Source organism: Phalangium opilio, unplaced genomic scaffold (genome assembly GCF_054372755.1).
Source record: "Phalangium opilio isolate 3A_F unplaced genomic scaffold, DU_Popi_V2 ptg000042l_1, whole genome shotgun sequence".
Taxonomy (NCBI): Eukaryota; Metazoa; Arthropoda; class Arachnida; order Opiliones; family Phalangiidae; genus Phalangium; species Phalangium opilio.
The window spans coordinates 5199866-5225162 of NW_028324166.1; the positions used below are offsets into that span (position 1 = coordinate 5199866).

At 38.0% G+C, this 25297-nt stretch overlaps 3 protein-coding genes across 5 annotated transcripts; 2 read left to right on the top strand and 1 right to left on the bottom strand.

Annotated features, from left to right (window-relative positions):
• Positions 1 to 1908: 1908 nt before the first annotated feature.
• Positions 1909 to 16346, bottom strand: LOC149678609 (uncharacterized). 3 transcript variants are annotated; one of them, XM_089836549.1, is made up of 12 exons: positions 15910 to 16346; positions 15130 to 15812; positions 11802 to 12014; positions 9905 to 10296; positions 8483 to 8892; positions 7647 to 7787; positions 7493 to 7534; positions 7270 to 7427; positions 5858 to 6124; positions 5582 to 5785; positions 3121 to 4425; positions 1909 to 2166 (listed from the first exon to the last, which is right to left on the bottom strand). In XM_089836549.1, the coding sequence occupies exons 2-12, from the start codon at positions 15742 to 15744 to the stop codon at positions 2032 to 2034; spliced, it is 3882 nt and encodes a 1293-aa protein (XP_089692675.1). In that variant the 5' UTR covers positions 15745 to 15812; positions 15910 to 16346; the 3' UTR covers positions 1909 to 2031. The 3 variants fall into 3 exon arrangements, with proteins under 3 accessions (XP_089692675.1, XP_089692673.1, XP_089692676.1); XM_089836547.1 differs by having other exon boundaries at positions 15130 to 16346; XM_089836550.1 differs by lacking the exon at positions 11802 to 12014 and having other exon boundaries at positions 15130 to 16346.
• A 143-nt stretch (positions 16347 to 16489) lies between these two features.
• On the top strand, positions 16490 to 18419 carry LOC149678610 (speckle-type POZ protein-like). Its single transcript, XM_089836552.1, has 2 exons — positions 16490 to 16546; positions 17285 to 18419. Exon 2 carries the CDS (start codon positions 17322 to 17324, stop codon positions 18285 to 18287), a length of 966 nt encoding a protein of 321 aa, XP_089692678.1. The 5' UTR covers positions 16490 to 16546; positions 17285 to 17321; the 3' UTR covers positions 18288 to 18419.
• Positions 18420 to 19488: 1069 nt separating this feature from the next.
• On the top strand, positions 19489 to 20292 carry LOC149678611 (speckle-type POZ protein-like). Its single transcript, XM_089835902.1, has one exon. It carries the CDS (start codon positions 19489 to 19491, stop codon positions 20290 to 20292), a length of 804 nt encoding a protein of 267 aa, XP_089692028.1.
• Positions 20293 to 25297: the final 5005 nt, after the last annotated feature.

Here is a 25297-nt window from a genome sequence, read left to right on the forward strand (position 1 = left end):
CCTCATTGGCTAAGCGGGGCCTGACGTTTGATGGGGGATATTTTCATCAATTTCTGATCTCTAAATTGAGGCGAGACAGTAGGCCTAACAGATAGCCAAAGTTATTGTGAACACCGATCAGAGATGTTTGCTCGCCTTGAAATAAGAAATGCTTCCGCATTATTTGGGATTTCACAACTAGTAGCTCGATGCTCCCCGCATTTAAATAGAAATGTAATTAAACAAATTTGTTTTGAAAATAAAATATCGTTAGCAATAGTAAACAACACCATCAAGACGTCGCAACAACATTTTTGAAAAATCATTTCATGTAATTTAATTTTGGAAGTACTGAAAAGACAATTAAAAATCAACCTATGCCATTAACATTAACATAGCTAAAAGATTAAACACATTTTATAATTTGATGATAAAATTAAAAAAGGGCTTGAGAAATTTACTACGCGATAAACGAGATAAAATCATCAAGGATATCATTCCTAAAATGGGAATACGATTGAAATAAAATGGAAATAGTTTAAAAAATAACTATAATTTCGCATCATTTCTAATCTGTTATTAAATATTATGCGACGCCAACTTCTAAGAATTCTGTATGTATTAATATCATTTTCATCTAAAACATCTCTTTTAACGTTAAAATGACCCTCACAGTGCATCGAAACTTACGTCTCGCTTACGTCAAGGCATAACAGTTTCAGGCTTAAATAGACCTTTCCATTAAACACTTGCAGGGTTCATACAACTTTTGGAAAACAAATTTCTCTGAGATTTTCAGGTTTTTCCCCATATACTTCCCAAAATATTCCAGGTTTTTCCCGTATATGGAGTATCCTATGGAACAAATGTTAACGGAGGACGGGTAAATAGGACTATTACATAATCAAAGGACATCCCCGTATCTCTAATATAACCAGATATAGTGTAATGTTAATCCTATGGAGGGGATGTTTATGAACATTTTGCTTAATTATTCGGCCCATGTTTGACGCAAATTTCCCTGAATTTTACTAAAAATTATAAATTTCCCTGAGCTTTCCCTCAGGTTTTTGTCAACTATTTATATCCCTGATTATTCCAGGTTTTCCCTGTTTACCAGGTTTGTATGAACCCTGACTTGAAGCGAAACAAACCCACGGATGGAGGCCGCCGTATTAGGTTATTTCTCTTGTGCCAAGATACAACGCCAGACGGAGCCCGAGTTCGCATTGGCTCTTAATAACCCAAGAAAAAGGCCCTGACCCTGTCGTGTTTGCTTCTCTATTGCAATTAATGGAATTGATTAATTTATCTTGAAATTTTATCTAAATGTTTGGGTTAAGATTCTGGTTATTCATTTCAAATTTATTTTAGCTAGACGATTAGTACACACCGCGGGGCAATTTGGACAATTATCAAGAAATACCTCCAAAAGCATTTCTTTTTGTTACCTTTATAATTCAGAAAATGGTTTCTCCGTTTCATTCTATGTTTTATACTCACAGGCACAATTTGATAGCGACTGCATGGTTTATATCAGTGACACTAGGGGAACGTTTTATTTGAAGTAGTTTGGTTGAGTTCTGAATTTTCTTGCCATTAAGCAGCAAAAGCCTGTAAAGAACATCATATTGCAGACCCGATTAATTTAACCTTTATGAATAACCCCTAATTAGCCATAATTTTATTGAAATTGAAAGTTGTGAAAAAATTTGTTTCTACAGCAGACAAGAACCAGTACGATAAATAAATATTAATGAAAACAGTTTAACGAATGGACAATATTCCTTCACACATGTTAACGTTACCTTTTAATTTTACTTTATTGTGTAGCCTTTGTTTCATAAACTGTAAAAGTATGAAGTTAGGAATAATTTTAAAATAATTGGTTTTGTTTTGGTGTGCGAGAAAAACAATGACAAGCAAATGCATGACGGTATAAATATTTAATGTAGAAAATACAGTCTGAACATAAATAAATTTCGTTAAACCATAATATTTCATGATTATGCTTAAACGTTTACAATTCAATAAACTATGCTGCCAACATTACTACGAATTCATATTATCCATTAGTACATTATCGGAGGTACTAATATCAGAGAGTTGAGAGTTTAAGGTGATTGAATTCCCTAAATTTTCCGAACTGCTATTCAAAGGACTTGGTTGTTCAAATCCGAATAGCGCCTGAAAATAATCACATTCATTTTTACTGGTGTGAAATCGTGGTAATTAGGTTGCCCTAACATGGTGTCAAATCGTGGTAATTAGGTTGCCCTAACATGGTGTCAAATCGTGGTAATTAGGTTGCCCTAACATGGTGTCAAATCGTGGTAATTAGGTTGCCCTAACATGGTGTCAAATCGTGGTAATTAGGTTGCCCTAACATGGTGTCAAATTATGGTAATTAGGTAGCCCTAACATGGTGTCAAATTATGGTAATTAGGTAGCCCTAACATGGTGTCAAATTGTGATAATTAGGTAGCCCTAACATGGTGTTAAATCGTGGTAAATAGGTAGCACTAACATTGTGTCAAATCGTGATAATTCTGTAAGCATTCCATAAATCGAACTGTATTTGAACTCATTATTATTAACATCGAGCTAGTATGTTTGGCTTTTAACTTTATCACATATCTATGTAGCAATTTTCTAAGCGCATCTTGGCCGACTTTGGGGGCAGAGCTAGAATAATTTATCTCGCTGCACGTTGAACCTAGAGCGCACTCGACCTCGCGTTGCTCTAAACTAATGAAATCACAGTTAGAAAGACGTCCTATTTATGACGCTTAGAGTTTAAAAAGGGATATAATGTTTCCAGTGTATTGTTACGGAGATGAAGAAATAATGGCTATTTGACCTTTCAATCAACTAAAAATAAAATTAAAGAATGCGAAGGGGTAGTTACTATAACGATTTTAGGCAATTACGCAATTTGGGCATTGTCACAAGTGGTTCTAACCATATGGATATCCGCATATTTGGTGGCCGGCTTTTCGGATTCCGTAGTACCTTAGTATTTATACATATCCATGGTCTAACAAGACGCAATTTTGTTCGGACATTGGGTTTAGAATCACAATTTATTGGTATTTTGTCCAAGACCTTAAAAAAAAAAAATCGAAGAAAAACGTTTCGTACCTGCAATGCCTCAATACTGAAGACTTGATTCCCCGGAACTTGTAGAGTCGTAGTTCCATCAGGATTTTGTACTATGATAACATTCCCGGGAAGAAAACTATTTTCAATTTCATCATTCTTCGGAATTTCACTTCCGGAAGACCGTTTGTTATCAAACATCTTTGTCACGTCTTCACTCATATCATCCAAATCCATATGAGTCAGAGTATCACCACCTTGCAAACCCTCTTTCATTTTATCTTCGTTCGAATTAACTAACAAACCAACTAGACACGACGAACTACTCGCGTTAGCTTCGCGAGGTTCATTCTCGAAACCGACAACCATTTCGTGAAAATCATTATGCGATATTTCACTAGATTTTGAATTAAAATCCATCAACATTGAATTACCAGGATCAGTCGTTTGACTGTCACCTTTAAATAAAGTTATATCTTCGGACTCATTCTGAGAAAATAAACACGGGGTTTCGTTTTGGCTTATAATATAAGACGCCATATTGGAATTATCAGGCTTGGAAATGCACCTTTCGCTTTCGTTTGATGATTGAATCAATTCAGAGACATTTTTACTAATATCACTTTCGTTTTGCGAATGAGAATGAGAATGAGAATGAGGAACGTCTAATAAACCAGTAGGCCTATCTTGTATGCGAGAAAGCGTGAAGGAATTGGCTAACCCATCGTGTTTCCCGTTGTTATCCTTTGAAATTGTATCAGATAACGAATCCTGACTATTTTCTAGATTCAAAAAGTTGTCTCTATCGTCGGAATTACCGAATAAATTGTCTTTCTTAACGTGAAATAAATTAGAGGAAGATTTAAGGTCCGTTGTCAGACTAGAAGGAGATAAGGACATGTTGCCGAATAGTAAACTACTTTCCAATGAGAGTGACGGCACCGAAACGTTATTCATGGACGGGGATTTGTTCATTAGAGCGTTATTAAGATGGTTTTTAGTTTCAGTTACGTTCCTGTTATTATTGAGTGAAAGATTTCTATTCAAAGTTTTACTATCGCGATTATCGGTGAGATTAACTTCGGTAGTTAAAGTTGAATCATTGGCGGAAATGGGTAAACCTCCATTTTTCTCGTTTAAATCAGAGGTTATGCTGGAATTGCGAATATTTTCCCGTATTTGGTCGAGATGGAAGCCATTTTCATCCATCATAGGAACAGAGTGGGTAAGAATTGTATCGGGAATGCTTAGGTTGCGCAAGGATTCACGAGATTCCGCTATTATTGACGTTGAACTCATAAAGTTCATTCTTTGAGAATTATTCGTGTCGTCTTCAGCTAAGGCACTCTGTATGGAAATTATATAAAACGTAATTAACGGCAAATGCAACAACCGCTAGCGTTTAAATTAAATGAATCATGAAGACTTGTTTTCAATTAGTGTAAATTTAGAAATTTCGCGCGCTTTAATTAAAGGGAATGTCAAGATGGCATCCGCTGGTGGGTAACGTTACAGGCACCACACGACGCCAAGATCCAAAGAATCTCTATGTAGTGGGACTGGACATGATGATTTTTGTGAGAATGCAACGCCAATTCCCTGAAGTGGTTGTTTTTGAAATAAAACTAACTGAGCTTCTTTGAACCATACCTTTCCTCTGTCACGTGTCTATAACGTATTTCAAATCATTTTTACCCACCAGCCGATGCCTTCTTTACTGGCTTTTATATATTAGCATAAGTTTATAAGATATATTTCATAAGTTTGTGAGTCCAGGCTTCGAAATAAGGTTTATTTCTGAACTAGTCCTCCGGACCAGTGACCCCTGATGTCTTAAATATGAAACTGGTCCCAGGACCAGTGACCCTTCCCCAATTTATTTTTCTACTGGTCCCAGGACTTGTGGTTGTACTCTCTTCTAAAAAAATCTCTCTCGGCTTAGGGTTGTATACGCAACTGGACTCCTGGAGTCGAAATTTATGTTAAAATGAAAATAATTAAAGAGGTCCCCATATCAATTTTTAATAAAAGTAGGAATTAATAAACTAGTCATTGGGACCAGTGACCCTCGCGGTTTGGATAAAAAAAGTGGTCCAAGCTATTAATAAACTGGTTTTTGACCTGTAAACCTGTCTTATTTCCTAGCCTGTTTGTGACTGGTTACTAAGAGCTTGTCATGAAGTGACGACAGTCATAGATTCTCGCCTGGTGAGGCGCTGTCAAAGGCTTAGTTCAGACTAAGTAATAACAAGACGGGACTGCAAAAACCGCCGCGTGTAGCCTCAAGCATTAAGAAGTATAGGAAGTCTCATACTTATAAACTAATGATAATAGGCCTTTCCGGAAAACCGATAGGAATCTAGGGTGACAGGTTTTGCTCGAGTAATATAATACTTGAGGCTGCGCTATCCAAAACCAAATAATTACATACGAAGACAAAGGTTGAAGTCCCCCCCTCCCCAAAAAAAATAAAAATACACTCATAATACCATTGAGTACTTACATCACTAAGGTTTTTTTGACATATTTTCTTGGAAATGTCATTGGAGAAGGCACTATTTGCCGTTTCGGGACTAATTCTATCATTAGTCTTCCTTTTCAAATTGGGTTTTACGAAAGACGGTACCAATTCCAACAGCTCTTTCTGTTTCACCTCATAAATTCCAACCGTAATTCCTAGCGCCGATGCCACTTTTTCATTTCCCAACTAAAAATATTCCAAATTTATTCGAAACAGGAACCAAAGTAAAGAAAAAAAGGGTTCAATCGTGATAGGGACCTCAAAGTAGAGTTTTCTTTCCTGACTAGATGTAGCTGCGCAATTATCATCATCGCCACTTAACGGTGATAAAACGAGACAGTCTTTTGCAACAGTCTGCAATCTTTCTACGAGTTCTTCGAATTGTTTAAAAATGTCTGGAATATCTGGTTCAGCTGGATCCCCCGTTTCACTTTTTAACAGCAAGAAATCCCAGAGGTTAACCAATTTTGATAAACGTGGTAATAATAGTTCTAGTAATTCGTCATCTTGATAAGGTTGGATTACCTAATAAGAGAAGAATATTCAATACATAAAAAAAAAATCCAAGATGGCGGTTCCCTTAGCTATAGAAAAAGGATTTTATATGAGGGAGCGAGGGGGTAGACACTTTGGATCTCTGTGTACACCTGAGTTCAAAAGAGTTCAGCTTTGACAGTGCATTGAGTTCAAAGCTTTCGGAACTCAGAGTTCAGCTTTGGCAGTACATTGAGTTCAAGACATATTGTACACCTGAGTTCTCAAGTGTCTACCCCCTCGGAGGGAGTGTGGAGAAAGGGGATAAAAGGTTACACCATATCGTGACTATTTATTTAGTTTTGAGTTATCCGAATTATCTACTTCATCAATACAACATTAAAGCCCAAGCAAAAACGGATTATCATAGCTTTAGCCTCTGGTACAGTCCTCCTAACATACTTCATTGAGAAACTTTGACCCGGGCCTTATACTTTGGCTCCAACCATAAACTTTGTATATAGCGACTTCTAGTGGTCGAAAATGTCGTTCATTTCTCTATTTTGCTTAGAGATGGGCCGATACCAGTTTAAACCAATACCGATATATCGGTTTAGCCTAATATTGGCACCGATTTCGTTCGGAAATTGCAAAAGTGGTAAAAAACCAAGGCAGATATCAATGCCATACAACTCGCGACTTTTAAAGTTAGGAATATATTTGACTGAAGTTTCGTTAAAAACTAGTTTCTTTAAGTATGTGCATGGTTTTCTTGCTTTGCACTAAAATACTATTTACAGTATACATTTTTAAGGATTAAAACATAGGAGAATAAGTCCGATAGATGGCGAGTGCGAGTTTCGAAATTATAAGCAACTCCCATCAAAACATTCAAAGTAATCGAGGAATGAAAGGGAATTTGCAAAGTTCAACGTTCTTCTTACATTATTCCGTTTTTGGCCTAAGGCAAGTAATGTAATAATCCTTGGACTAATTTCATTTACACACCAGATATAGATTAAATATTACTCTTTACTCAACATTTCATTCACGTATAAAATATTCAGGGCTAACTAGTTTAAACACTATATCATTCAGACATATCATTCAAGCAACCAAGCAACCAAGCAAACAAAAACGGAGCATTGCAACCAGCGTGTTGGAAATTCCTAATACTGTCTATAACCTTTTCTTACTTCTTTTAACTTTGCTTTTCGTCTCGCGTAGTATCCTGAAGAGAACCTTGAATAAGCCCTGCTTTTCTTTGCGTCTTTAGTAACATTCGATTGAGCATTATTAATTATATTGTCCGAATTAACGTCATTGTTGGACAGCTTGTTCGCTTTTCTCGTTTCTGCAAAATTTGCACCAAATATCGAGAACAATAATGTAAATTAACATGGAGATCATTCGTCTTACCTTGGGAAGTACTTGAAGTGTTGGAATTCTCATCAGAAAACACTGAAAAATTAGACAGAGTTCGAGATACTTATTATTAGCTGTTATATAATTTTTACTGTATTTTTCAGCTCACGAAAACTTATCTAGCATGACACGAAGTGTATTTGCTTACCTTCCTGAGCATTATCCTCAAAGTCTTCAATTGACCCATGGTTAGGAGCTAGCCTAAAATGCCTCTCAAGTCCTCCTTTGCCAATATAGGCTTTATCACAAGTGGCGCATTTATAGTTTCTAGGCTTTATTGTCGTCACACCTTTTCAAAAACCGAGAAATATGTATGAGCTAAACATATCTTAAAGGGAATGCGAATTTACAATTTCATATCATATTTTAGCACGAAAGTGGTGGTATTACGTTACACTTTCAAGTCTCTATATACTTTCAAAATATCAAGTTTTTAATATAATTGAATTATTAAAGTTTCTATTTTTAAAATCCATTGAAAAATCACGAAAACTCTGTAGCAGTTTCGATATATCAATAATTTTGTCTTGTCGAGCTTGTTCGCCCGTTTGATGACATCACTATGACGTGAGGGGAAAAAAAGGGCGGGAATCCTATACGCGTCTTGAGCTTCTCGCCAGTCTAAACTCTGGGTCTGATAGCGGAGAGAGTGGCGCCATCTCGAGTGAAAAATATATCTGTGACGTCAACCCGCGGGAAACGTTTTAGCCTTTCATAAAAAGTGGATTTCAAATCATTTCATGATATAGGCATTTTCAAATGCATATTGCGGCCAAATAAGCAGAAATGGGAGAATTAAAAGCTTGATATTTTTGAATTCACAGAAATTAATTTAATTCTATCTTTTGTTATATAAATCAGAGGTTTTTCAAACGAAGCTTCTCATTCCCTTTAACGCGTAGAAGATTAGGGGTGCTGACTATTACTTTAAAATAAGACGACTCTCTAAAGAACATTGTTTATGGGTCGTTTATAGAATTATACCTGGAGGAAGAGTTATTTTATTTTCTTTTCCTAAAGCCGCAGCACAATCAGTACTTCTAGGGCACTGCTCCGAAGTTGAACCCCCTTCATCTTCAGACTGCTGGAAATCGGAATAACCGCCATCCGAATCATCATATGGCTCGTGATCAAAATCCAAATGATGAATTCTTTTGTAGTCTTTAATCATATACGAAGGTGGTTTGGATATCCGTCCGTATCTCGTCCGAGGCCTGTGCTTCTTCTTTTCATCTTTCTCCTCCTTTGAAAGTTCTTGACCATCAATTCTCGGCGTTTCAGGTTCAGGTTTCTTGGCCCACGTTTTTCTCGGTCTACCTCTAGATTTAGTTATAGTTACTGCTTTCCCATTTTCTTTCGTTTCGAGTTGTTTGTTATTGGCTGGATACACTACGCTGGAATACAGTGGAACACATTGTATTTTACAGTGGAACACATTGTATTTTACAGTGGAACACATTGTATTTTACAGTGGAACACATTGTATTTTACAGATTTAGTAGGGGGGTCATTCCATACAGGTTCAAACGCACATGAACGGAAAATATATTTTACATTCAAGTAAAGGTTTTTCTTGAGCAATAGGGATTTAACAGTTCTGACCCTGAAACGTCACATCCTTCTATCTCTTACTGGAGTTTCATCCCCCCCTAACGGTTGGAAACAGTATTTTACGCGCAAAAATGCCAACCAGAGAGGGGCTACGTGACGTCAGTCTATCTCTTCACCCTAGCCAGTTAGTTAGCTCCCTATAAAGAATTCATTCCAAAATATCTTCGAACCCAAGACAATTTCATTGAAAAGAGGGTATTTGATGTTTTAAGAGGGATTCGAAGGGAGAGTTGTGGAAGCGTTACGGGCGTGACATGCGCAGTAGGGTCTACCGGGTTCGTTTTTAGTAGTAGCATTCAAGGCCAAATCAAAGATAATGGGAGAGGATGCATAATCTGAGAGAAATAGGTGCGCTAACTGTGGAACGGCTTAGGTCTGGTGGGACGCTAAAAATGGCTTAGGAATACTCGGAATACGACTTCAACTTGCCCTCGAAAGGGGCACGATTTAGACTCTTGTTCAAATAACCCTCTGCCGCAGGCGCGTCAGAATGTACGTGAAAAGGCTCGAGCTGCTCATCTTTCTTAAAACATCTACTATAGAGCTATTTCAATTCGGGGCAAAGAACAGCTTTTAAGGCGGGGTTTCGCTAGTCCCCGCCCAGGCGCCTTATTGTGCGCGAAATTTAGCATAGAGTTCTTCAGCGGCCCGCAAGGAGGGAGGGTGAAAACCGGCTCCGTTTATTGGCAGTCCCAACTGTGACGTTTCCCCCTTCAACTGATAAAGCTCTATCCCTGCCTTGACATTATCATTCCCAGGAGTTCGAAACTGTTGGAACCATATGGTAATACTAACCGGTATATTATTCTGGTATTTGTGTCTGGATTATATAATACTGCTCCTTTATTTTCAACCGTTTTCATCGCTGGCTCCTGCTGTTGCTGCAATACCATGGCAATTTGTTGAAGCTGTTCATTGGTCAGAGCCTGCGTTGAATGATAGGTATTTCCATTTTGAATAACTTGAATTGGATTATTGCTGGAACCAAGTGGTGGAATGACGTGATCAACATTGACAGAAGACTGCGCTGCTTTAATTGGAATTAACGTTTTCTTCCGTATCTCCGAAGAAATCATTATTGGTTCAGGGGTTGTTTTTGCCGTTGAATTTGAAGTTTCGTAGATTGCTTTAGGTACAACTGATACGGATGAGCTAGCAGTCGTCTTATTATTTTTTATTGCTATGGTCTGAAATTGAATACAAAATGATCTATATATGAAACAAAATAGCGTAAGTAAAGTGCATTTATATTATGACAGTTATCGGACTAAGTTGAAAATGGGGCCCGTAAAAGGGTCGGACTGTACACCTGAAATTGGTTTCATAACACAGGGTAGAACCGTCCATCTGAAAATTAATGCAAAGCGCGGGTCCAGTGAAATCCCTACAAGGTGACTTGCCTTACGAACTCCAGTTTTGGCTTGACAAAGGCAGGAGGTATTATGGGCGGGATTTACACCTTCACTTTTAAATCCCGCCCACTTACTTTCGTCAAGCTAATCCCGGAGTTAAAGAGGAAAGTCACCTTGTAGGGGATCCACTGGACCCGCGCTTTGTGTGTTCAAGCTGCAGAGTATCTTAAACTCCCAAAAGGCTAATTTTAGCTCTGCCATTGTGTTCGAGTTCTAATTGGTTCCTGCCTTTGATAAGGTAAAATTGGCTTACAGAAAATTAGCCAGCAAGCTATGAGCGCAAAAAAAAGCCATGCTTTGATTTCAGAAGAAAAACAAGTTGGGAAACAAAAATAAACCTCTCCGAGTCGAGACGAGAGCTATCTACACTCTTAAGAGGTTTTTCTTAAAGCGAAGCGCGGGTCTAGAGGATCCCCTACAAGTTGACTTTCTTTACGAACTCCAGTTTTGGCTTGGCGAAGGCAGGAGACATTTGTAGGCGGGATTTATAAGTGCACTTATAAATCCCGCCCACTAGCCTTTGCCAAGACAAAAAAAGGGGAAAGTCGCCTTGTAGGGGACCCGCGCTTTGCTTTAAATAATTAAATAAATGTAATTGCTATTGTTTATTTTAATCGTCAGTAATTTACCTTGATTCTCGTTAAGTCGTTTTAAGAAATTTTATTCCTAAAATCATTTTAAACATAGCAATTGTTGACGTTTGAATTCTAGCGTATGCCTCTTTAACAATTTATAGAAATTTAGGGTAGGCCTACATAAGTTGGCCGATACCCGATAAGGGGTAAGAAATAGCGCAAGGTGGAAACTCTGCCATTGGGAGGCAAGACGTTTCTCGTAACCCTAGCCGATCGCCCCGTACTTCTAAATCCGAACGATGATAATGAAGTAGAAGCCAATAATGCTTTCTGTGAACTACGAACGCTGTCCGGATATAGCATATACGTTTGCTTAGCTCCGATTTGCCAACTGCGAACGCTTTGACAGACACACAGAAACGTCCAGTGTAATACCTCTCCGTGACGTCATCGTCACTCGGAGAGGTTATAAGTTTAAACTTTAAAAAACTTCCAAACAGTGCCACCTTAATTAAAATAATATAAAAAGGCACCAAACGGTAACTACTGTTGTACGCGCACCCCTATTTGGAACCCAACTCGGAGCACGTCGAGGGTTAAAATTATAACTTGTTTTTAAAACGGGGCTTAGTAAATAAAGTCATTTGTACTCGCGCTACATCTTAAATGGGTAACCCGATACTTTCAATTCGATTAAACATTCACCTGAGTATTTTTTCTTGACAAAGGAACTAATTCAATGGATGGCATTGCCGGCAATGGGACTAACTCAATAGCTGGAACCTCAGTCAATGGAACTAATTCAATTGGACCTGACATAACACTGGAAATATCCACTTGACCACTCGGCAGTGTTTCACCTCCATCTTTCGCCATTTGCGCCGGAAGTGGACTTTCAAAATATTTTTCATCTTGTAACTATAAACAAGATCACAGAAAACTATAAAATTTCACTCTAAAAACTATCATAACTCTATAACACAAGTTCTTCCATAGACTAATGGCACCCCATGTTATTTCCCCATAGAGCTTAATACAGTCGAAGGCAGAGGGCTGCCATTACCCTATAGGGGCTTGTAAAGCGCAACCAAAAGCTCATAGATAAAAACAAAAAAGTATACTCCAGGGTTCGTACGAAATTTTTACATTGAAAATCCTCGACTTTTCCAGGTTACCCCTGGCCAAATTTTGCCGTTATCCCTGACCATTTTAAGGTGTATACCAGAGCCCACTTCAACACACCTGGCTCATATTTAGCATTACATTGATGTACCAAACAAAATCCCTGACTTTTCCCTTATTTTCCATATCCCTGACTTATCCAGGTTCTTCACGAACCCTGTACTTCATTGATTAGTGACAACCCCCTCTGCGTACGATTACCTTCACGACCGTAGCACAGGGAACATGTGTGAATAGGCTCCTGAAGTGGCAGCCAAAGGCTGGGAAATGTGCACGAAGTATACTTTTTCCTTTTATACATGTACGTTTGATGAAACCTCCATTGGCTCGCTTTTATTTCAATTAAATTGAATGAATCATAATTAACTTTAATCCCACTCTAATTATTCCTCAAAAGTATGGGTATGCTATTGGGGTTTATAGAGGGCAACCTATATTGTTTCATTTCAATTAACTGACAACCAATGCTGTAACAGAGTATATACAGAATAAGCTGTCGTTGGAGATAGAGAGTTGCCTATCCTGTAGAGTGAGAACCCATTTTGGTAGGATTTTACTTTATCTAACTAACCCAACCAACACTGGTTTCTGACTAATTAGACCACGGGGAGTTGGAAAAAATTAGTGAAAAAATTCTAAACCCGCCGCGAGTTGGTCAAAAACGTTTTTGTAAATTGCATGTATTTACCGCCATTAAGACCGCTGCGCGCCTAAACGCTTTCAGCCCTCAATCTTGAAAAATTACTAGGGGATAAACATAATAACGAGGGCTCGCGACGGAAATATAGCTATGAAATTTTAAACACCCGCTGAAACATTTACAATTCTCACACCAGGGTAGAAAAATATTTGAAGAAAGTTCCAATTTTAAAAATAAACAATGATATTTTGCTAAAATGCGTAGATTATTTGGGAAGTAAATGAAGATAAACAACAATTTTGGAAAAGGCGTAACATTATTTCGGAAATAAATGAAGATAAACCAGAATATTTTGGAAAAGGCATAATATTATTTGGGAAGTAAATGAAGATAAACAAGAATATTTTGGAAAAGGCGTAACATTATTTCGGAAATAAATGAAGATAAACCAGAATATTTTGGAAAAGGCATAATATTATTTGGGAAGTAAATGAAGATAAACAATAATATTTTGGAAAAGGCGTAACATTATTTGGGAAGTAAATGAAGATAAACAATATTTTGGAAAAGGCGTAACATTATTTGGGAAGTAAATGAAGATAAACAATAATATTTTGGAAAAGGCATAATATTATTTGGGAGGTAAATGAAGATAAACCACAATATTTTGGAAAAGTCGTAACATTATTTGGGAAGTAAATGAAGATAAACCACAATACTTTGGAAAAGGCGTAACATTATAAACAACATATTGTGGTTTATCTTCATTTACTACCCAAATAATATTGTGCCTTTTCCAAAATATTGTGGTTTATCTTCATTTACCTCCCAAATAATATTATGCCTCTTCCAAAATAGTGGTTTATCTTCATTTACTTCGAAATAATGTTACGCCTTTTCCAATATTCTTGTTTATCTTCATTTACTTCCCAAATAATATTATGCCTTTTCCAAAATATTGCGGTTTATCTTCATTTATTTCCCAAATAATATTACGCCTTTTCCATAATTTGTTGCTTATCTTCATTTACTTCCCAAATAATATTATGCTTTTTCCAAAATATTGTGGTTTTTCTTCATTTACTTCTGCTACGCATTTTAGCAAAATATAGTTGCTTATTTTAAAATTGGAGCTTTCTTCAAATATTTTTCTACCCTGATATGAGAATTGTAAATGTATCAGCGGGTGTTTAAAATTTCATAGCTATATTTCCGTCGCAAGTCCTTGTTATTATATTTACCCCCCTAGTAATTTTTCAAGATTGAGGGCAGAATGTGTTTACTTCTTGGTAGTACAATTGTACTTTTTTAGTACATTTTAAAATCTTCAGTACGAAAAGTACATTTTCAAATTCCATTTTTTAACATTAGCGTCTATGGGACGAAAATTACGCCGCAAGATGGCGCCAAAAGCCTTTAGTGGAGGGGGAAGGAAATTTTAATACCCCCAAAGGGAGAAAAGTACGTTTTTAAAAAGCCTCCCATTGGGGTAGTACGTTTTACTATTGGGGAAAGTATATTTCCAAAAATCTAAGGAACAACACTGGCGTTTAGGCGCGCATCGGTCTTAATGGTGGTAAGTACATGCAATTTTCAAATTTTCAAAAAAACTTTGACCAACTTGCGGCGGCTTTAGAATTTTTTCACTATTTTTTTCAAACTTCCCGTGGTCTAATTAATCAGAATCAAGTGTTGGTTGGGTTAGTTAGATTATAAATAGTTTACAGGAGTGGAGGATTCCTACCACTAACACAAGGAGACTAAGCGACTTAGAGTGTAAAATCGTCTGCTATTTTACACTCTAAGTTGCCAGGTCTCCTTGTGCAAATGGTATGAATCCTCCACGCCTGTAAACTATGTATAGATAAAGTAAAATCCTGCCCAAATGGTCTCACGCGCATTCTTTATCCATGTTACAATTATGAGGCATGAAGGATAGTACTTAAGCCTGGCCCACAAAACCCACATATCAATTAACATGTTACATATAGGGGCACAATAATTCCTATAGAGTAATGTCAGTTCTACGTATGCAAACGTCATTACCCTTCTATCTCTTAGCTCAGTATCATCCCCCTGCCAGGTGCGTACAGTATCCACTCTTACAAAAGCGCGCCTAGAGGGAGGGATACACTGTCTACTCCCCTCTCTACCGACACTACTCTATAAGCTTTATGTATTCCCGACTCTAGAGGCGGAAAATAAAATCACCTCGTTTTCATCTTCCATCTTTGATTTAGGTAAACCCACATCATTTCTTCGTTTAGCGATTTCATCACTACCGTCTCCATTTTGCAATTGGGACTGTAGATTTTGACCTTTCTCCAACTGATTCGAATCAAAATTACTCAAAGAGTTGACGAGTTGTTCAATGCCAATTGAAAGAGAATTTCCAGCATTATTACATTCGGAATTGGCCACTTCTTGACTTTCGGTAGTGAAATAACAAGAGTTTGAGTTCAATATAGCTTGGGAATTTTCACATTGTGTTAAAACAGCTGTAAAATCAGAGTTACACGATATTCTATGGGATAAATCGGCAAATTTCTCCTGAACATTATTTGTATTTCGCTCGGAAATGTCAGAGTTTCTCGGTAAAGCTATGCTGACTGAGAGACCTTCCATTGGGTTGTAATTATTAGTAATATTTTCCATATTATTATTACACGTCTCTTGGGAGGCCTCCCTTAATGCCAAGGTTAAAATATCCGAGGTCATATCTTCACCACCGCTCGGTTCTGCGAGAAAATAGCCCGTAACATCTTCACCATTTGGTCCGGTGAGAATAACTTCATGTTCACTTGCATTAGCATTAATGTTCTCCATTTTGGATTCAAGACGATGGAAATTATGGAAAAATTTAGTCAGATATTGAGTAGTTCTACATTAATTATCTGCAATAGTTCATTTTCACCATCATTGAATATAACAAATTCAACTCCTATCAAATCTCAATTCATGGTAAAGATGCAGGTAAAATGATACACTAACCGCATTTTAATCAAGAGATTACTTAAAATACATCCATTAGGATCGAAACTACGTTTAAACACGGTTAAAAAGCAAACACATTTAAATAAAGATTCAAATTTTCAATTTTAAACTCGTCATGATCATGACCGACCGTCACCATACTGCTTTAGAAGCAGACGACAGAAAGCAGATTTTTTTTTTTCTTATTTTATTTGAAATGGCTGGTGCAAAGATTTGACCGGAGTTTATATATTTACTGAAGTAGAAATTAATTTTCTAAATATTTTCAAGGTTGTATTGGTCTGGATACACTAACCGCATTTTAATCAAAAGATTACTTAAAATACATCTATAAGGATCGAAACTAAGTTTAAACACGGTTAAAAAGCAAACACATTTAAATAAAGATTCAAATTTTCAATTTTAAACTCATCATGATGACCGACCGTCACCATACTGCTTTAGAAGCAGACGACAGAAAGCAGATTTTTTTTTTTTTTCCTTATTTTATTTGAAATGGCTGGTGCAAAGATATGACTGGAGTAAATATTTTTACTGGAGTAGAAATTAATTTTCTAAATATTTTCAAGGTTGTATGGGTTGTATTGGTCTGCTATGAAACCAGCAAGTGAAAGAACAATGAGTCGATAATAAAGTAAGTGATTTAGTTGGAATATCGAATTTACTAGGGCATAAGGTTTACATAAAATGAAACCAATGATAACCGCAATTCTAGAAGTGTGTACTATTTGAAATTATCGTTGAAACTTTTCTCAAAAAAATCCAATGATAACTACATGCATTGTTCTAACTCTTACCTGACATAAAAAAATACTTTTACACCTTTCCCCAACAAGATATAAAGACCAAATAGATTAATTATGGGACATAAGATAAAATTGATGCTGAACAGTATCCAGTGTAGCACGATGCGCGCGAGGAAATTTATTTTCAAGCTATAGGATAGACAACTCCCTATCTCCGACGTCAGCTTATTAATAATTTAATATTATTCTATATATTCTCTAACTTCGGTTGTCAGCACGCGCAAAGCTAGGTCTCTATGTAACCAACTAATCATGGCCAACCTGGATTTCAAATAATATAAATATGAGTTCGCCATGATGTAGCTAAATGGAACCATTTATCCCTAAAGGATTTGGTTGAATTCTCACAGGCTGAGAGCGCACTCGATCACGCGCGTAAGAGGTTCGTTTTAGCAGACGCCACTAAATTAATGGCGGCGCGGTAGTCCTCGTTTTTAAGACTAATTATATGCTAAAAAGGCCGTTCTTTTTAGGTATATCGTTATAATTAAATATTGAGGCTACCCTTGTGACTTAAACGGGAAAAGTAATTTTTTCTGATAGTTTTAAAAAAATTACTTTTTCAGTCTTTGTATTAAAATAAAGACCAACACTCATTTAAAGATGGATAACGCCATGAAAAACATTTTACGCTCAAAGAATGAGATTTACGAATTTGAAGCTTTGTGGACAGTGGAGAACTTCTTGATGTATCCCGTCTTAGAACAAGGTGAACACTTAAAAAGTGCTCCATTTTCTTCGAACAAAGCCAAAGGCGTTGTTGAATGGGATATGGAGATGTACCCGAACGGATGCAAAACTAACAAAGTCGAGGGTTTCGTCGGATTATTTTTAAAAATCCAGCAGCTGGCCAATGACATTGAGGAAGTCCTGGCATCTTTCCATTTAACAATCATTGATGTCAATGGGTTGAAACAAAAAACTTGGAACGCCGAGAAACACTTTTTTAAAAACGATGGTCTCGGTTGGGGATTGCCTTCATTCGTAAGTCGCGAAGAATTGGAAAAACCCGGTAATGATCTAATAGTAAACGGACATCTGACTGTCGAATGCCACATTGAAGCTACATTCAAGTACAAATTATCCGAATGCAAGTCCGTATCGCTCGGAGTCGACTCTGAAACTGATTTCGCTTCCAAGACCATGGCGCAAATGCTCGAAGATAAAATTTGCTCGGACGTCATCTTGAAGACTGCTGGAACAGAATTTCACTGTCACAAAAGCGTTCTGTCAGCTCGTTCACCCTACTTTCGAGCCATGTTCAGTCACGACATGAAAGAAAATCGTGAAAATGTCGTGGATTTGGGCAAAGAGATGGACGCTTCGGAACTAAATGATTTGATCAATTTCATCTATAAGGGGAAAGCCACTAATCTCTTTCAAACTTGCTACACATTGTACCACGTCGCGGATGTTTACAGTCTGGGTTTTCTAAAAAATCTATGCGAAGCGGAACTGATCAAGAAAATAACGTCTGAGAGTGCTTTGGATTTACTGGTTTTTGCTGAGAAGAATGGCGCTAGAAAGCTACAAAAATTAGCGGCAAAACGCATTTTTGAGAGTTCATAATACACCTATGTATTATGTTGTTTGAAGCCTAATTTTAAAATATACTATACACCTATTTACTGTTGTTTGTAACAGCTATACAGTCGAATTTTTAAAATATATGAATAAAGTTTATCTCTTAAGTTCAATAAATAGTCTTTATCATTGTATGACATTCTATGGATTTTATTGATAATTCTTGCTCTTGCCACAAGAAGTGAGGCATATGGCTTAGTGTGATTTTAAATTCTTCTCCAGCCATTGCCTACGTTATATCCATCGAAGTAAATGCCTGGTGTCTTTCCTTTTGGCGGTGCAGTTGTCTCTTTCGTGCGGACTTTGGGCTACAAGACTGATGTAAAACCAATAAAGTGTAGGATTTCGTATATTTAAGGATTCTGCCGCATAGAAGCTCCCATTTTTAAAATTATGCCCTCTTAGTTTTCTCAACTATGAAGCAGACGATAATCAGTATCAGTTACCAACCGCTCAGGAACGTGATCGAGTAAGCTATGCCAAAGTAAAATCCTCCGTCCGCGAGTCCGCATCCGTAAACAGGGCCGGAATTAAGAAACATTTCTTATAGGACATGTGTCCAGTGATACCCCCTTTGACTATAAAATTTATAGGACATTGTCCACTGAGGTGCGCAAAAATTGTGTCGCGTCTTCATAGTCCAGCCATCAAAACTTCAGAAAGATTTACTGGTCAACTGTCCAGTGACCCCTTTAGTTTTTTAAAAAAAAAAAATTATGGGACATTTTAAAATTTTATTGGGCATTGTCCAGTGTCCTTCGCTTATTTCCGGCCCTGTCCGTAAATGGCAGCGTAACACGTGATCATATTTTTCCCGCGGAAAACGCCACAATATTCTTCACACAAAGTCTGCTTCTGCTATATGCAACAAAGAACCGTGACAGAACGAAGCTGCCTAAGTAAGTGATTTTATGAGAAATTTACGAAAGTTTAAGATTTATTACGCTGTGAGTTTTGTGCCGAAATTTCCTTTGTTTAATGTTTAATGAAATAGAGTAACTTCTTTCCTTAAGGGTAGTGTCATGTCGTCCTACATGATTTAAGTTTACTTTGTCAATTTCTTGCTTCCAATGATCTTTTTTGTCTTTACAAGTTTTCTATTGTTTCATTTTGTGGCGTACTGTACAATTATTATTTCAGTTATTGTCCTCCATTGAAATAAATAAAGAACAACACTCATTTATAGATGGATAACGCTGTTTTACGTACTAAGAATGAGATTTACGAATTTGAAGCTTTGTGGACAGTAGAGAACTTGTTGATGTATCCCGTCTCTGATCAAGATGAACACTTAACCAGTCGTCCATTTTCTTCGAACAAAGCCAAAGGCGTTATTGAATGGGAAATGAAAATGTACCCAAACGGATGCGAATACAATAAAGTTGAGGGTTTCGTTGCATTGTTTTTAAAAATCCAGAAACTAGCCAATGACGTTGAGAAAGTCCTGGCTTCTTTCCATTTAGCAATCATTGATGTCCATGGGATGAAGCAAAAAATTTGGAACGCCGAGAAACACGTCTTTGAAAACAAAGATGGTTGTTGGGGATTGCCTTCATTCGTAGGCCACGAAGAACTGAAAAAACCGGGTAATGGTCTTTTGGTAAATGGACATCTGACTGTCGAATGCCACATTGAAGCCACATTCAAGTACAAATTGTCCAAGTGCAACTCCGTGCCACTCAGCGTTGACTCTGAAACTGATTTCGCTTCCAAGATCATGGCTCATATGCTTGAAGATAAAATTTGCACGGATGTCATCTTAAAGACTGCAGGAACAGAATTTCACTGTCACAAAAGCGTTCTGTCTGCTTGTTCACCCTACTTTCGAGCCATGTTCAGTCACGACATGAAAGAAAATCGTGAAAATGTCGTGGATTTGGGCAATGAGATGGACGCTTCGGAACTAAATGATTTGATCAATTTCGTCTATAAGGGTGTAATATTCTTTATTTATTTAGTTAGAATATCAAACTTGCTTAACCTTATTTAGTTGGTTAAATAATTGTGCATTGTCCTTTAATGTTAAGATAAACTTTAATCTTATTTGGCATACATTTATACATCGACTAGGCGTCGATCATAACAAAACAAAAATTGGTTAATGCGCGTTGTGTCGAGTCACGAGGACCCAACTGGATAAGCTTACAACGCCATCTGGCCATATTATAGTACACTAAAGTAACATATATATCACGCTCTTTTTTTTTTTTATTTCACAGATATTGTATAGATGACTTTCTATAACCCAAAAATTTTAATGTGGAAATGTTTTAAATGTCTGTGAACCGCTTCGGTGGAATTACTACTCGACCACTCCTAGTTCGCCTGACAAGTGGAGTAGTGGGAGTAGCAACACGCTCGGTGGGTGTTTCTGCAGGGCTTTGTAGGACCGGTGAGGAAGACAAAACTGGGCTTTCCGGTGAAGATCTTTTGTGAGGCGATCGAGACAAAACCGGTCCTTCAGGGTTGCTGATTTCAGAACGAAGGTCGGAACTACTCGGAGGCGATATCGCATCCGGACCTCTAATCTCTGATTGCGCGAATGGCATGACAGGGTGTTGAGCCCATTGTGGCTTGGGCGGTGACATTTCTCTTGACCTGTCCATCTCCTGTTGCAGCACTCGACGAGGTCTTAAATGCTCGCGGTTTCGTCGATATACGGCTCCAGTGGCTGTTCTGATCCAATAGCTATTGTCATCCGGGCCAAGGGATTGAACAGTGGCCGGTAACCATTCTCTGGTCTTAGTTGTATACCAGACTTCTTGATTAGCTCTGAACTGGGAGAGTGGTTTAGTGTGATGGTTCCCGTATTTGTTCATGTGTTCCTGGCGTGCTTGTAATTGTCGAACATGATCGGCTATCGGAAACTTGGGCTTCAGATCGCTGCGGTGAATCGGTAAAGTAGTACGAAGTTTTCGGCCCATCAACATTTCACCTGGAGACGGTAATGTCGCGGTACGCGATGCTCGATATTCCAATAAGGCTCTGTATACGTCATTTCCATCTGCTTGAGCTTTAATCAACATGTTCTTTACAGTCTGGATATGGCGTTCGACCATTCCATTCGATCTAGGATAATGTGGACTAGAGGTTGCACTGGTTATACCCCATTGGTCGTAAAACATTTTCATGGCTTGAGAATCGTATGGTGGGCCATTGTCAGAGAACACTGTGACTGGTATACCGTGTCGAGCGAATATTGCCTTCATGGCCTGAATAACAGGACCACTAGCTGTTGATGTTAAACGTTGTATTTCAACATATTTCGAATGATAGTCGATAACGATGAGGTAGGTATCGTTCTGTATTTTCATAAAATCTGTTCCTACTTTCTCCCATGGGAATTCCGGAACCTCATGCACAGTTAACGGCTGGTGGGCATTAGCTTTAGCTCTGCTTTGACAGATTTGACAGGACAATACATATTCTTCTATGTCCTGAGTCATTCCAGGCCAGAAAAGTCCTTGACGCGCCTTTAACTTGCATGACACCACGCCTTGATGCGCACTGTGAATGATCTGCAATATGTCGGGCCTTACTTCTTTCGGAACCACTATTTTGGTTTCCTTGTAAATTAAGCCGTTGTTCATCCATAAGTCGTCTTTGACTTTCCAATATTCTTGGACTTCTAGCTTGACAAGTTTTTTATGCGTAGGCCACCCATCGTTTATGTATTTAGCCACGAGGTTTAGTGCAGCATCCTTCTTAGTTGCTTCTTTAATTCTGGCTTCTGTCGGTGGAATTACCACAGAAATAGCCAATACTGCTTGTCCTTCACAGTCCAAATAATCGGTGTTCACCAGGTCTGTTTTAATTGGGTTTCTTGACAACGCATCTGCTATCAAGAGCTGAGAACCGGGAACGTATTCCAGTTGAAATTGATATCGCATCAATCGAAGCAGCATTCTTTGTAATCTAGGCGATATAGCATCCATGGGTTTTTTCACAATGGCAAGCAGGGGTTTGTGATCCGTTTGAATGGTAAAATTGCGACCATAAACGTAATAGTGGAACTTCTCGCATGCTGTGGTAACTGCCAACATTTCTTTCTCGATTTGCGCATATCGCATCTGTGTAGGTGATAGCGAGGTAGAAGCGTATGCGACGGGTTTCTTATCTTGTAGCATGGCAAACCCAAGACCATATTGACTAGCATCCACGGAAAGAACAATGTCTTTTTTAGGGTCATAAAGTTGCAAAACATCTGCACTGCAGATGATCCGCTTTAAATCTTGAAAAACTTGTTCAGCTTGGGAGTCCCATATCCATTGGGACTTAGTTTTCAATAGGGTTCTGAGATACGCAGTCTTTTCTGACAGGTTGGCTACAAATCGAGATACGTATGTGACTATGCCCAAGAATGTCTGCAGTTCCTTTAAGTTACTTGGCGAACTTATTGCTTGAATAGCTTCAAGTCGACTTTGGTTTATCTTGATACCCGCTCCGGATATCGTATGTCCTAAGAACTTGACTTCTGGAGTAGAGATAACTCTCTTTTTCTTATTAAATTTGAAATTAGCGGCTCTTGCTCGTTGAAGTAGCGCTTCTAACACGTCATCGTGCTGTTTATTATCTATTCCTCGAATAATAATGTCGTCGTAGAAATTGGTACAATTATCCAAACCCGAGATAATTTCTTGCACCGCTTTTTGTAATACTTCAGGTGCACTTGCTAATCCAAAGCTAAGTCGAAGAAAAGAATATCTTCCAAACGGTGTGGCTATCGTGCAGAGTTTAGAACTCTCTTCATCTAATTTAATTTGCCAAAAAGCATCCGAAGCGTCTAGTACTGTGAATAAGTTAGCTGCTTCTATTTGCGCTAGAACCGTTTCTTGTGTCGGCATGGAATGATGCTCTCTCAGTATAACTTTATTTAGCTCTCTTGGATCCATGCAAATTCGAACCGTTCCGTTTGGTCTGGATACCACCACGATTGGGTGAACCCATTCCGTAGGCTCATCTATTCTCCGAATAACTCCGATCTTTTCCATGCGATCCAATTCCGTCTTGACTTTGTCTTGAAGCGCTAACGGTATTTTTCTAGGCGCTGCGACGTATGGAATTGCATCTTTTTGAAGTCTAATGGTGTGCACCCGTTTCAGTTCACCCAGTCCTTCAAAAACATCTTTATATTGTTCTAGAAGGTCTTGACATCTAGGACTAATAGTTTCTGCCAGCTTTGCTTTAGTTTCTGGAGTTTTAGTTATGTTGTCTAATCTAGCGATTAATTGTAGATCGACTGAAGTTTTAGCACCAATCAAAGCTGACGAGCTGACCTTGGATATATAGAATGGGACTGAGGCTTGTAAACTTCTATTTTGGCACATCAGGTTGCATTTTCCGAGAACGTTTACTTTATGCCCGGTAAAAGCTGAAATCGTTACGTCAGAAGCTTGCAGTTTTGGTCGTGACTTCAAGGAATTATAAATCTCCAGTGGAAGCAAATTAACCTGGGACCCGGTATCTATTTTACAAGTTACTAATTGATCTTCTATAGTGATATTAGCTGTCATGTTAGACGGGTCTTGTCTTAAACTATCAAGCGTCAAAGCTCCAACGAATAGGTTATCCTCTGTTTCCTCGTCATCTTCCGACTCATTTATATCCAAGGTTTGTATTTGTTTAGCCTTCCTACAAACACTTGAAAAATGATTTAGTACTTTACAGTTGTTGCAACGCTTCCCAAAGGCTGGACACTCTTTTATTTTATGGAATCGTCCACACTTGTAACAGGGTTTTTGGAAATGTGTGCTAGACCCTTGCGTCTGTGGCTTCTGCACAGCTGATACCTTTCTTCTAGATTGCTGAAATTTCTTATTTCCATTGTTTGACTGTTTAGTTTTAGATAACATGTCTACGGCTACTTGTGAAGACGCTCCTAACTCTTTAGCTTGTTCTTTAGAACGTTCGTAAGATCGGCCCAAATCTATAGCCAGAGCCAATGATAAATTTGCCTCTTGTAGTAGCTTCTCCCTTAATTCCGAACTTCTTAGACCTCCGATCATTCTGTCAACGATTAGAGATTCTTCCTGTGTATCGAATTCGCAGTCTCGTGCTTTCGTTTTAAGCTCAGCTACAAATTCGTCTATGCTACGACTACCTTGTGAAACTTCATGAAATTGATGCCTATGGTATGTGCGATTTTTATAAGGTCTGTAATATAAACTCAAAGCATCCATAAGAATTTCCACTGTGCGAGCATCTCCTTGTTGCGGAATGGTTATAGTTTTTAACAGCTCACGCCCTTCCAAACCAATGGAATGCAAAAAATAAGAGCGTTGGAGACTCACAGGCTTAGTGCTCAGGGCTTCTATATCGGCGTAAAGGCCAAAGGCTTCCCGCCAGAGCTCCCACGATGAAGAAGGAGACTCCCCAGGTACGAATGGCGGCGGCGGTTTCATAATGACGCAGTAACAAAAACAAGCCAAGGCTTACCGTAACGAAAGGTGGGGGATCGAAAGTTGACTCTGACACCATGTAATATTCTTTATTTATTTAGTTAGAATATCAAACTTGCTTAACCTTATTTAGTTGGTTAAATAATTGTGCATTGTCCTTTAATGTTAAGATAAACTTTAATCTTATTTGGCATACATTTATACATCGACTAGGCGTCGATCATAACAAAACAAAAATTGGTTAATGCGCGTTGTGTCGAGTCACGAGGACCCAACTGGATAAGCTTACAACGCCATCTGGCCATATTATAGTACACTAAAGTAACATATATATCAAAGGGGAAAGCCACTAATCTCTTTCAAACTTGCTACACGTTGTACCACGTCGCGGATGTTTACAATCTGGATTTTCTAAAAAATCTATGCGAAGCGGAACTCATCAAGAAAATAACGTCTGAGAGTGCTTTGGATTTACTGAATTTTGCTGAGAAGAATGGCGCCAAAAAGCTTAAAAAATTAGCGGCAAAAAGCATTTTTAAGAGTTTGTAGTTACACCTATGTACTATGTTGTTTGAACCCTAACTTTGAAATTTACTG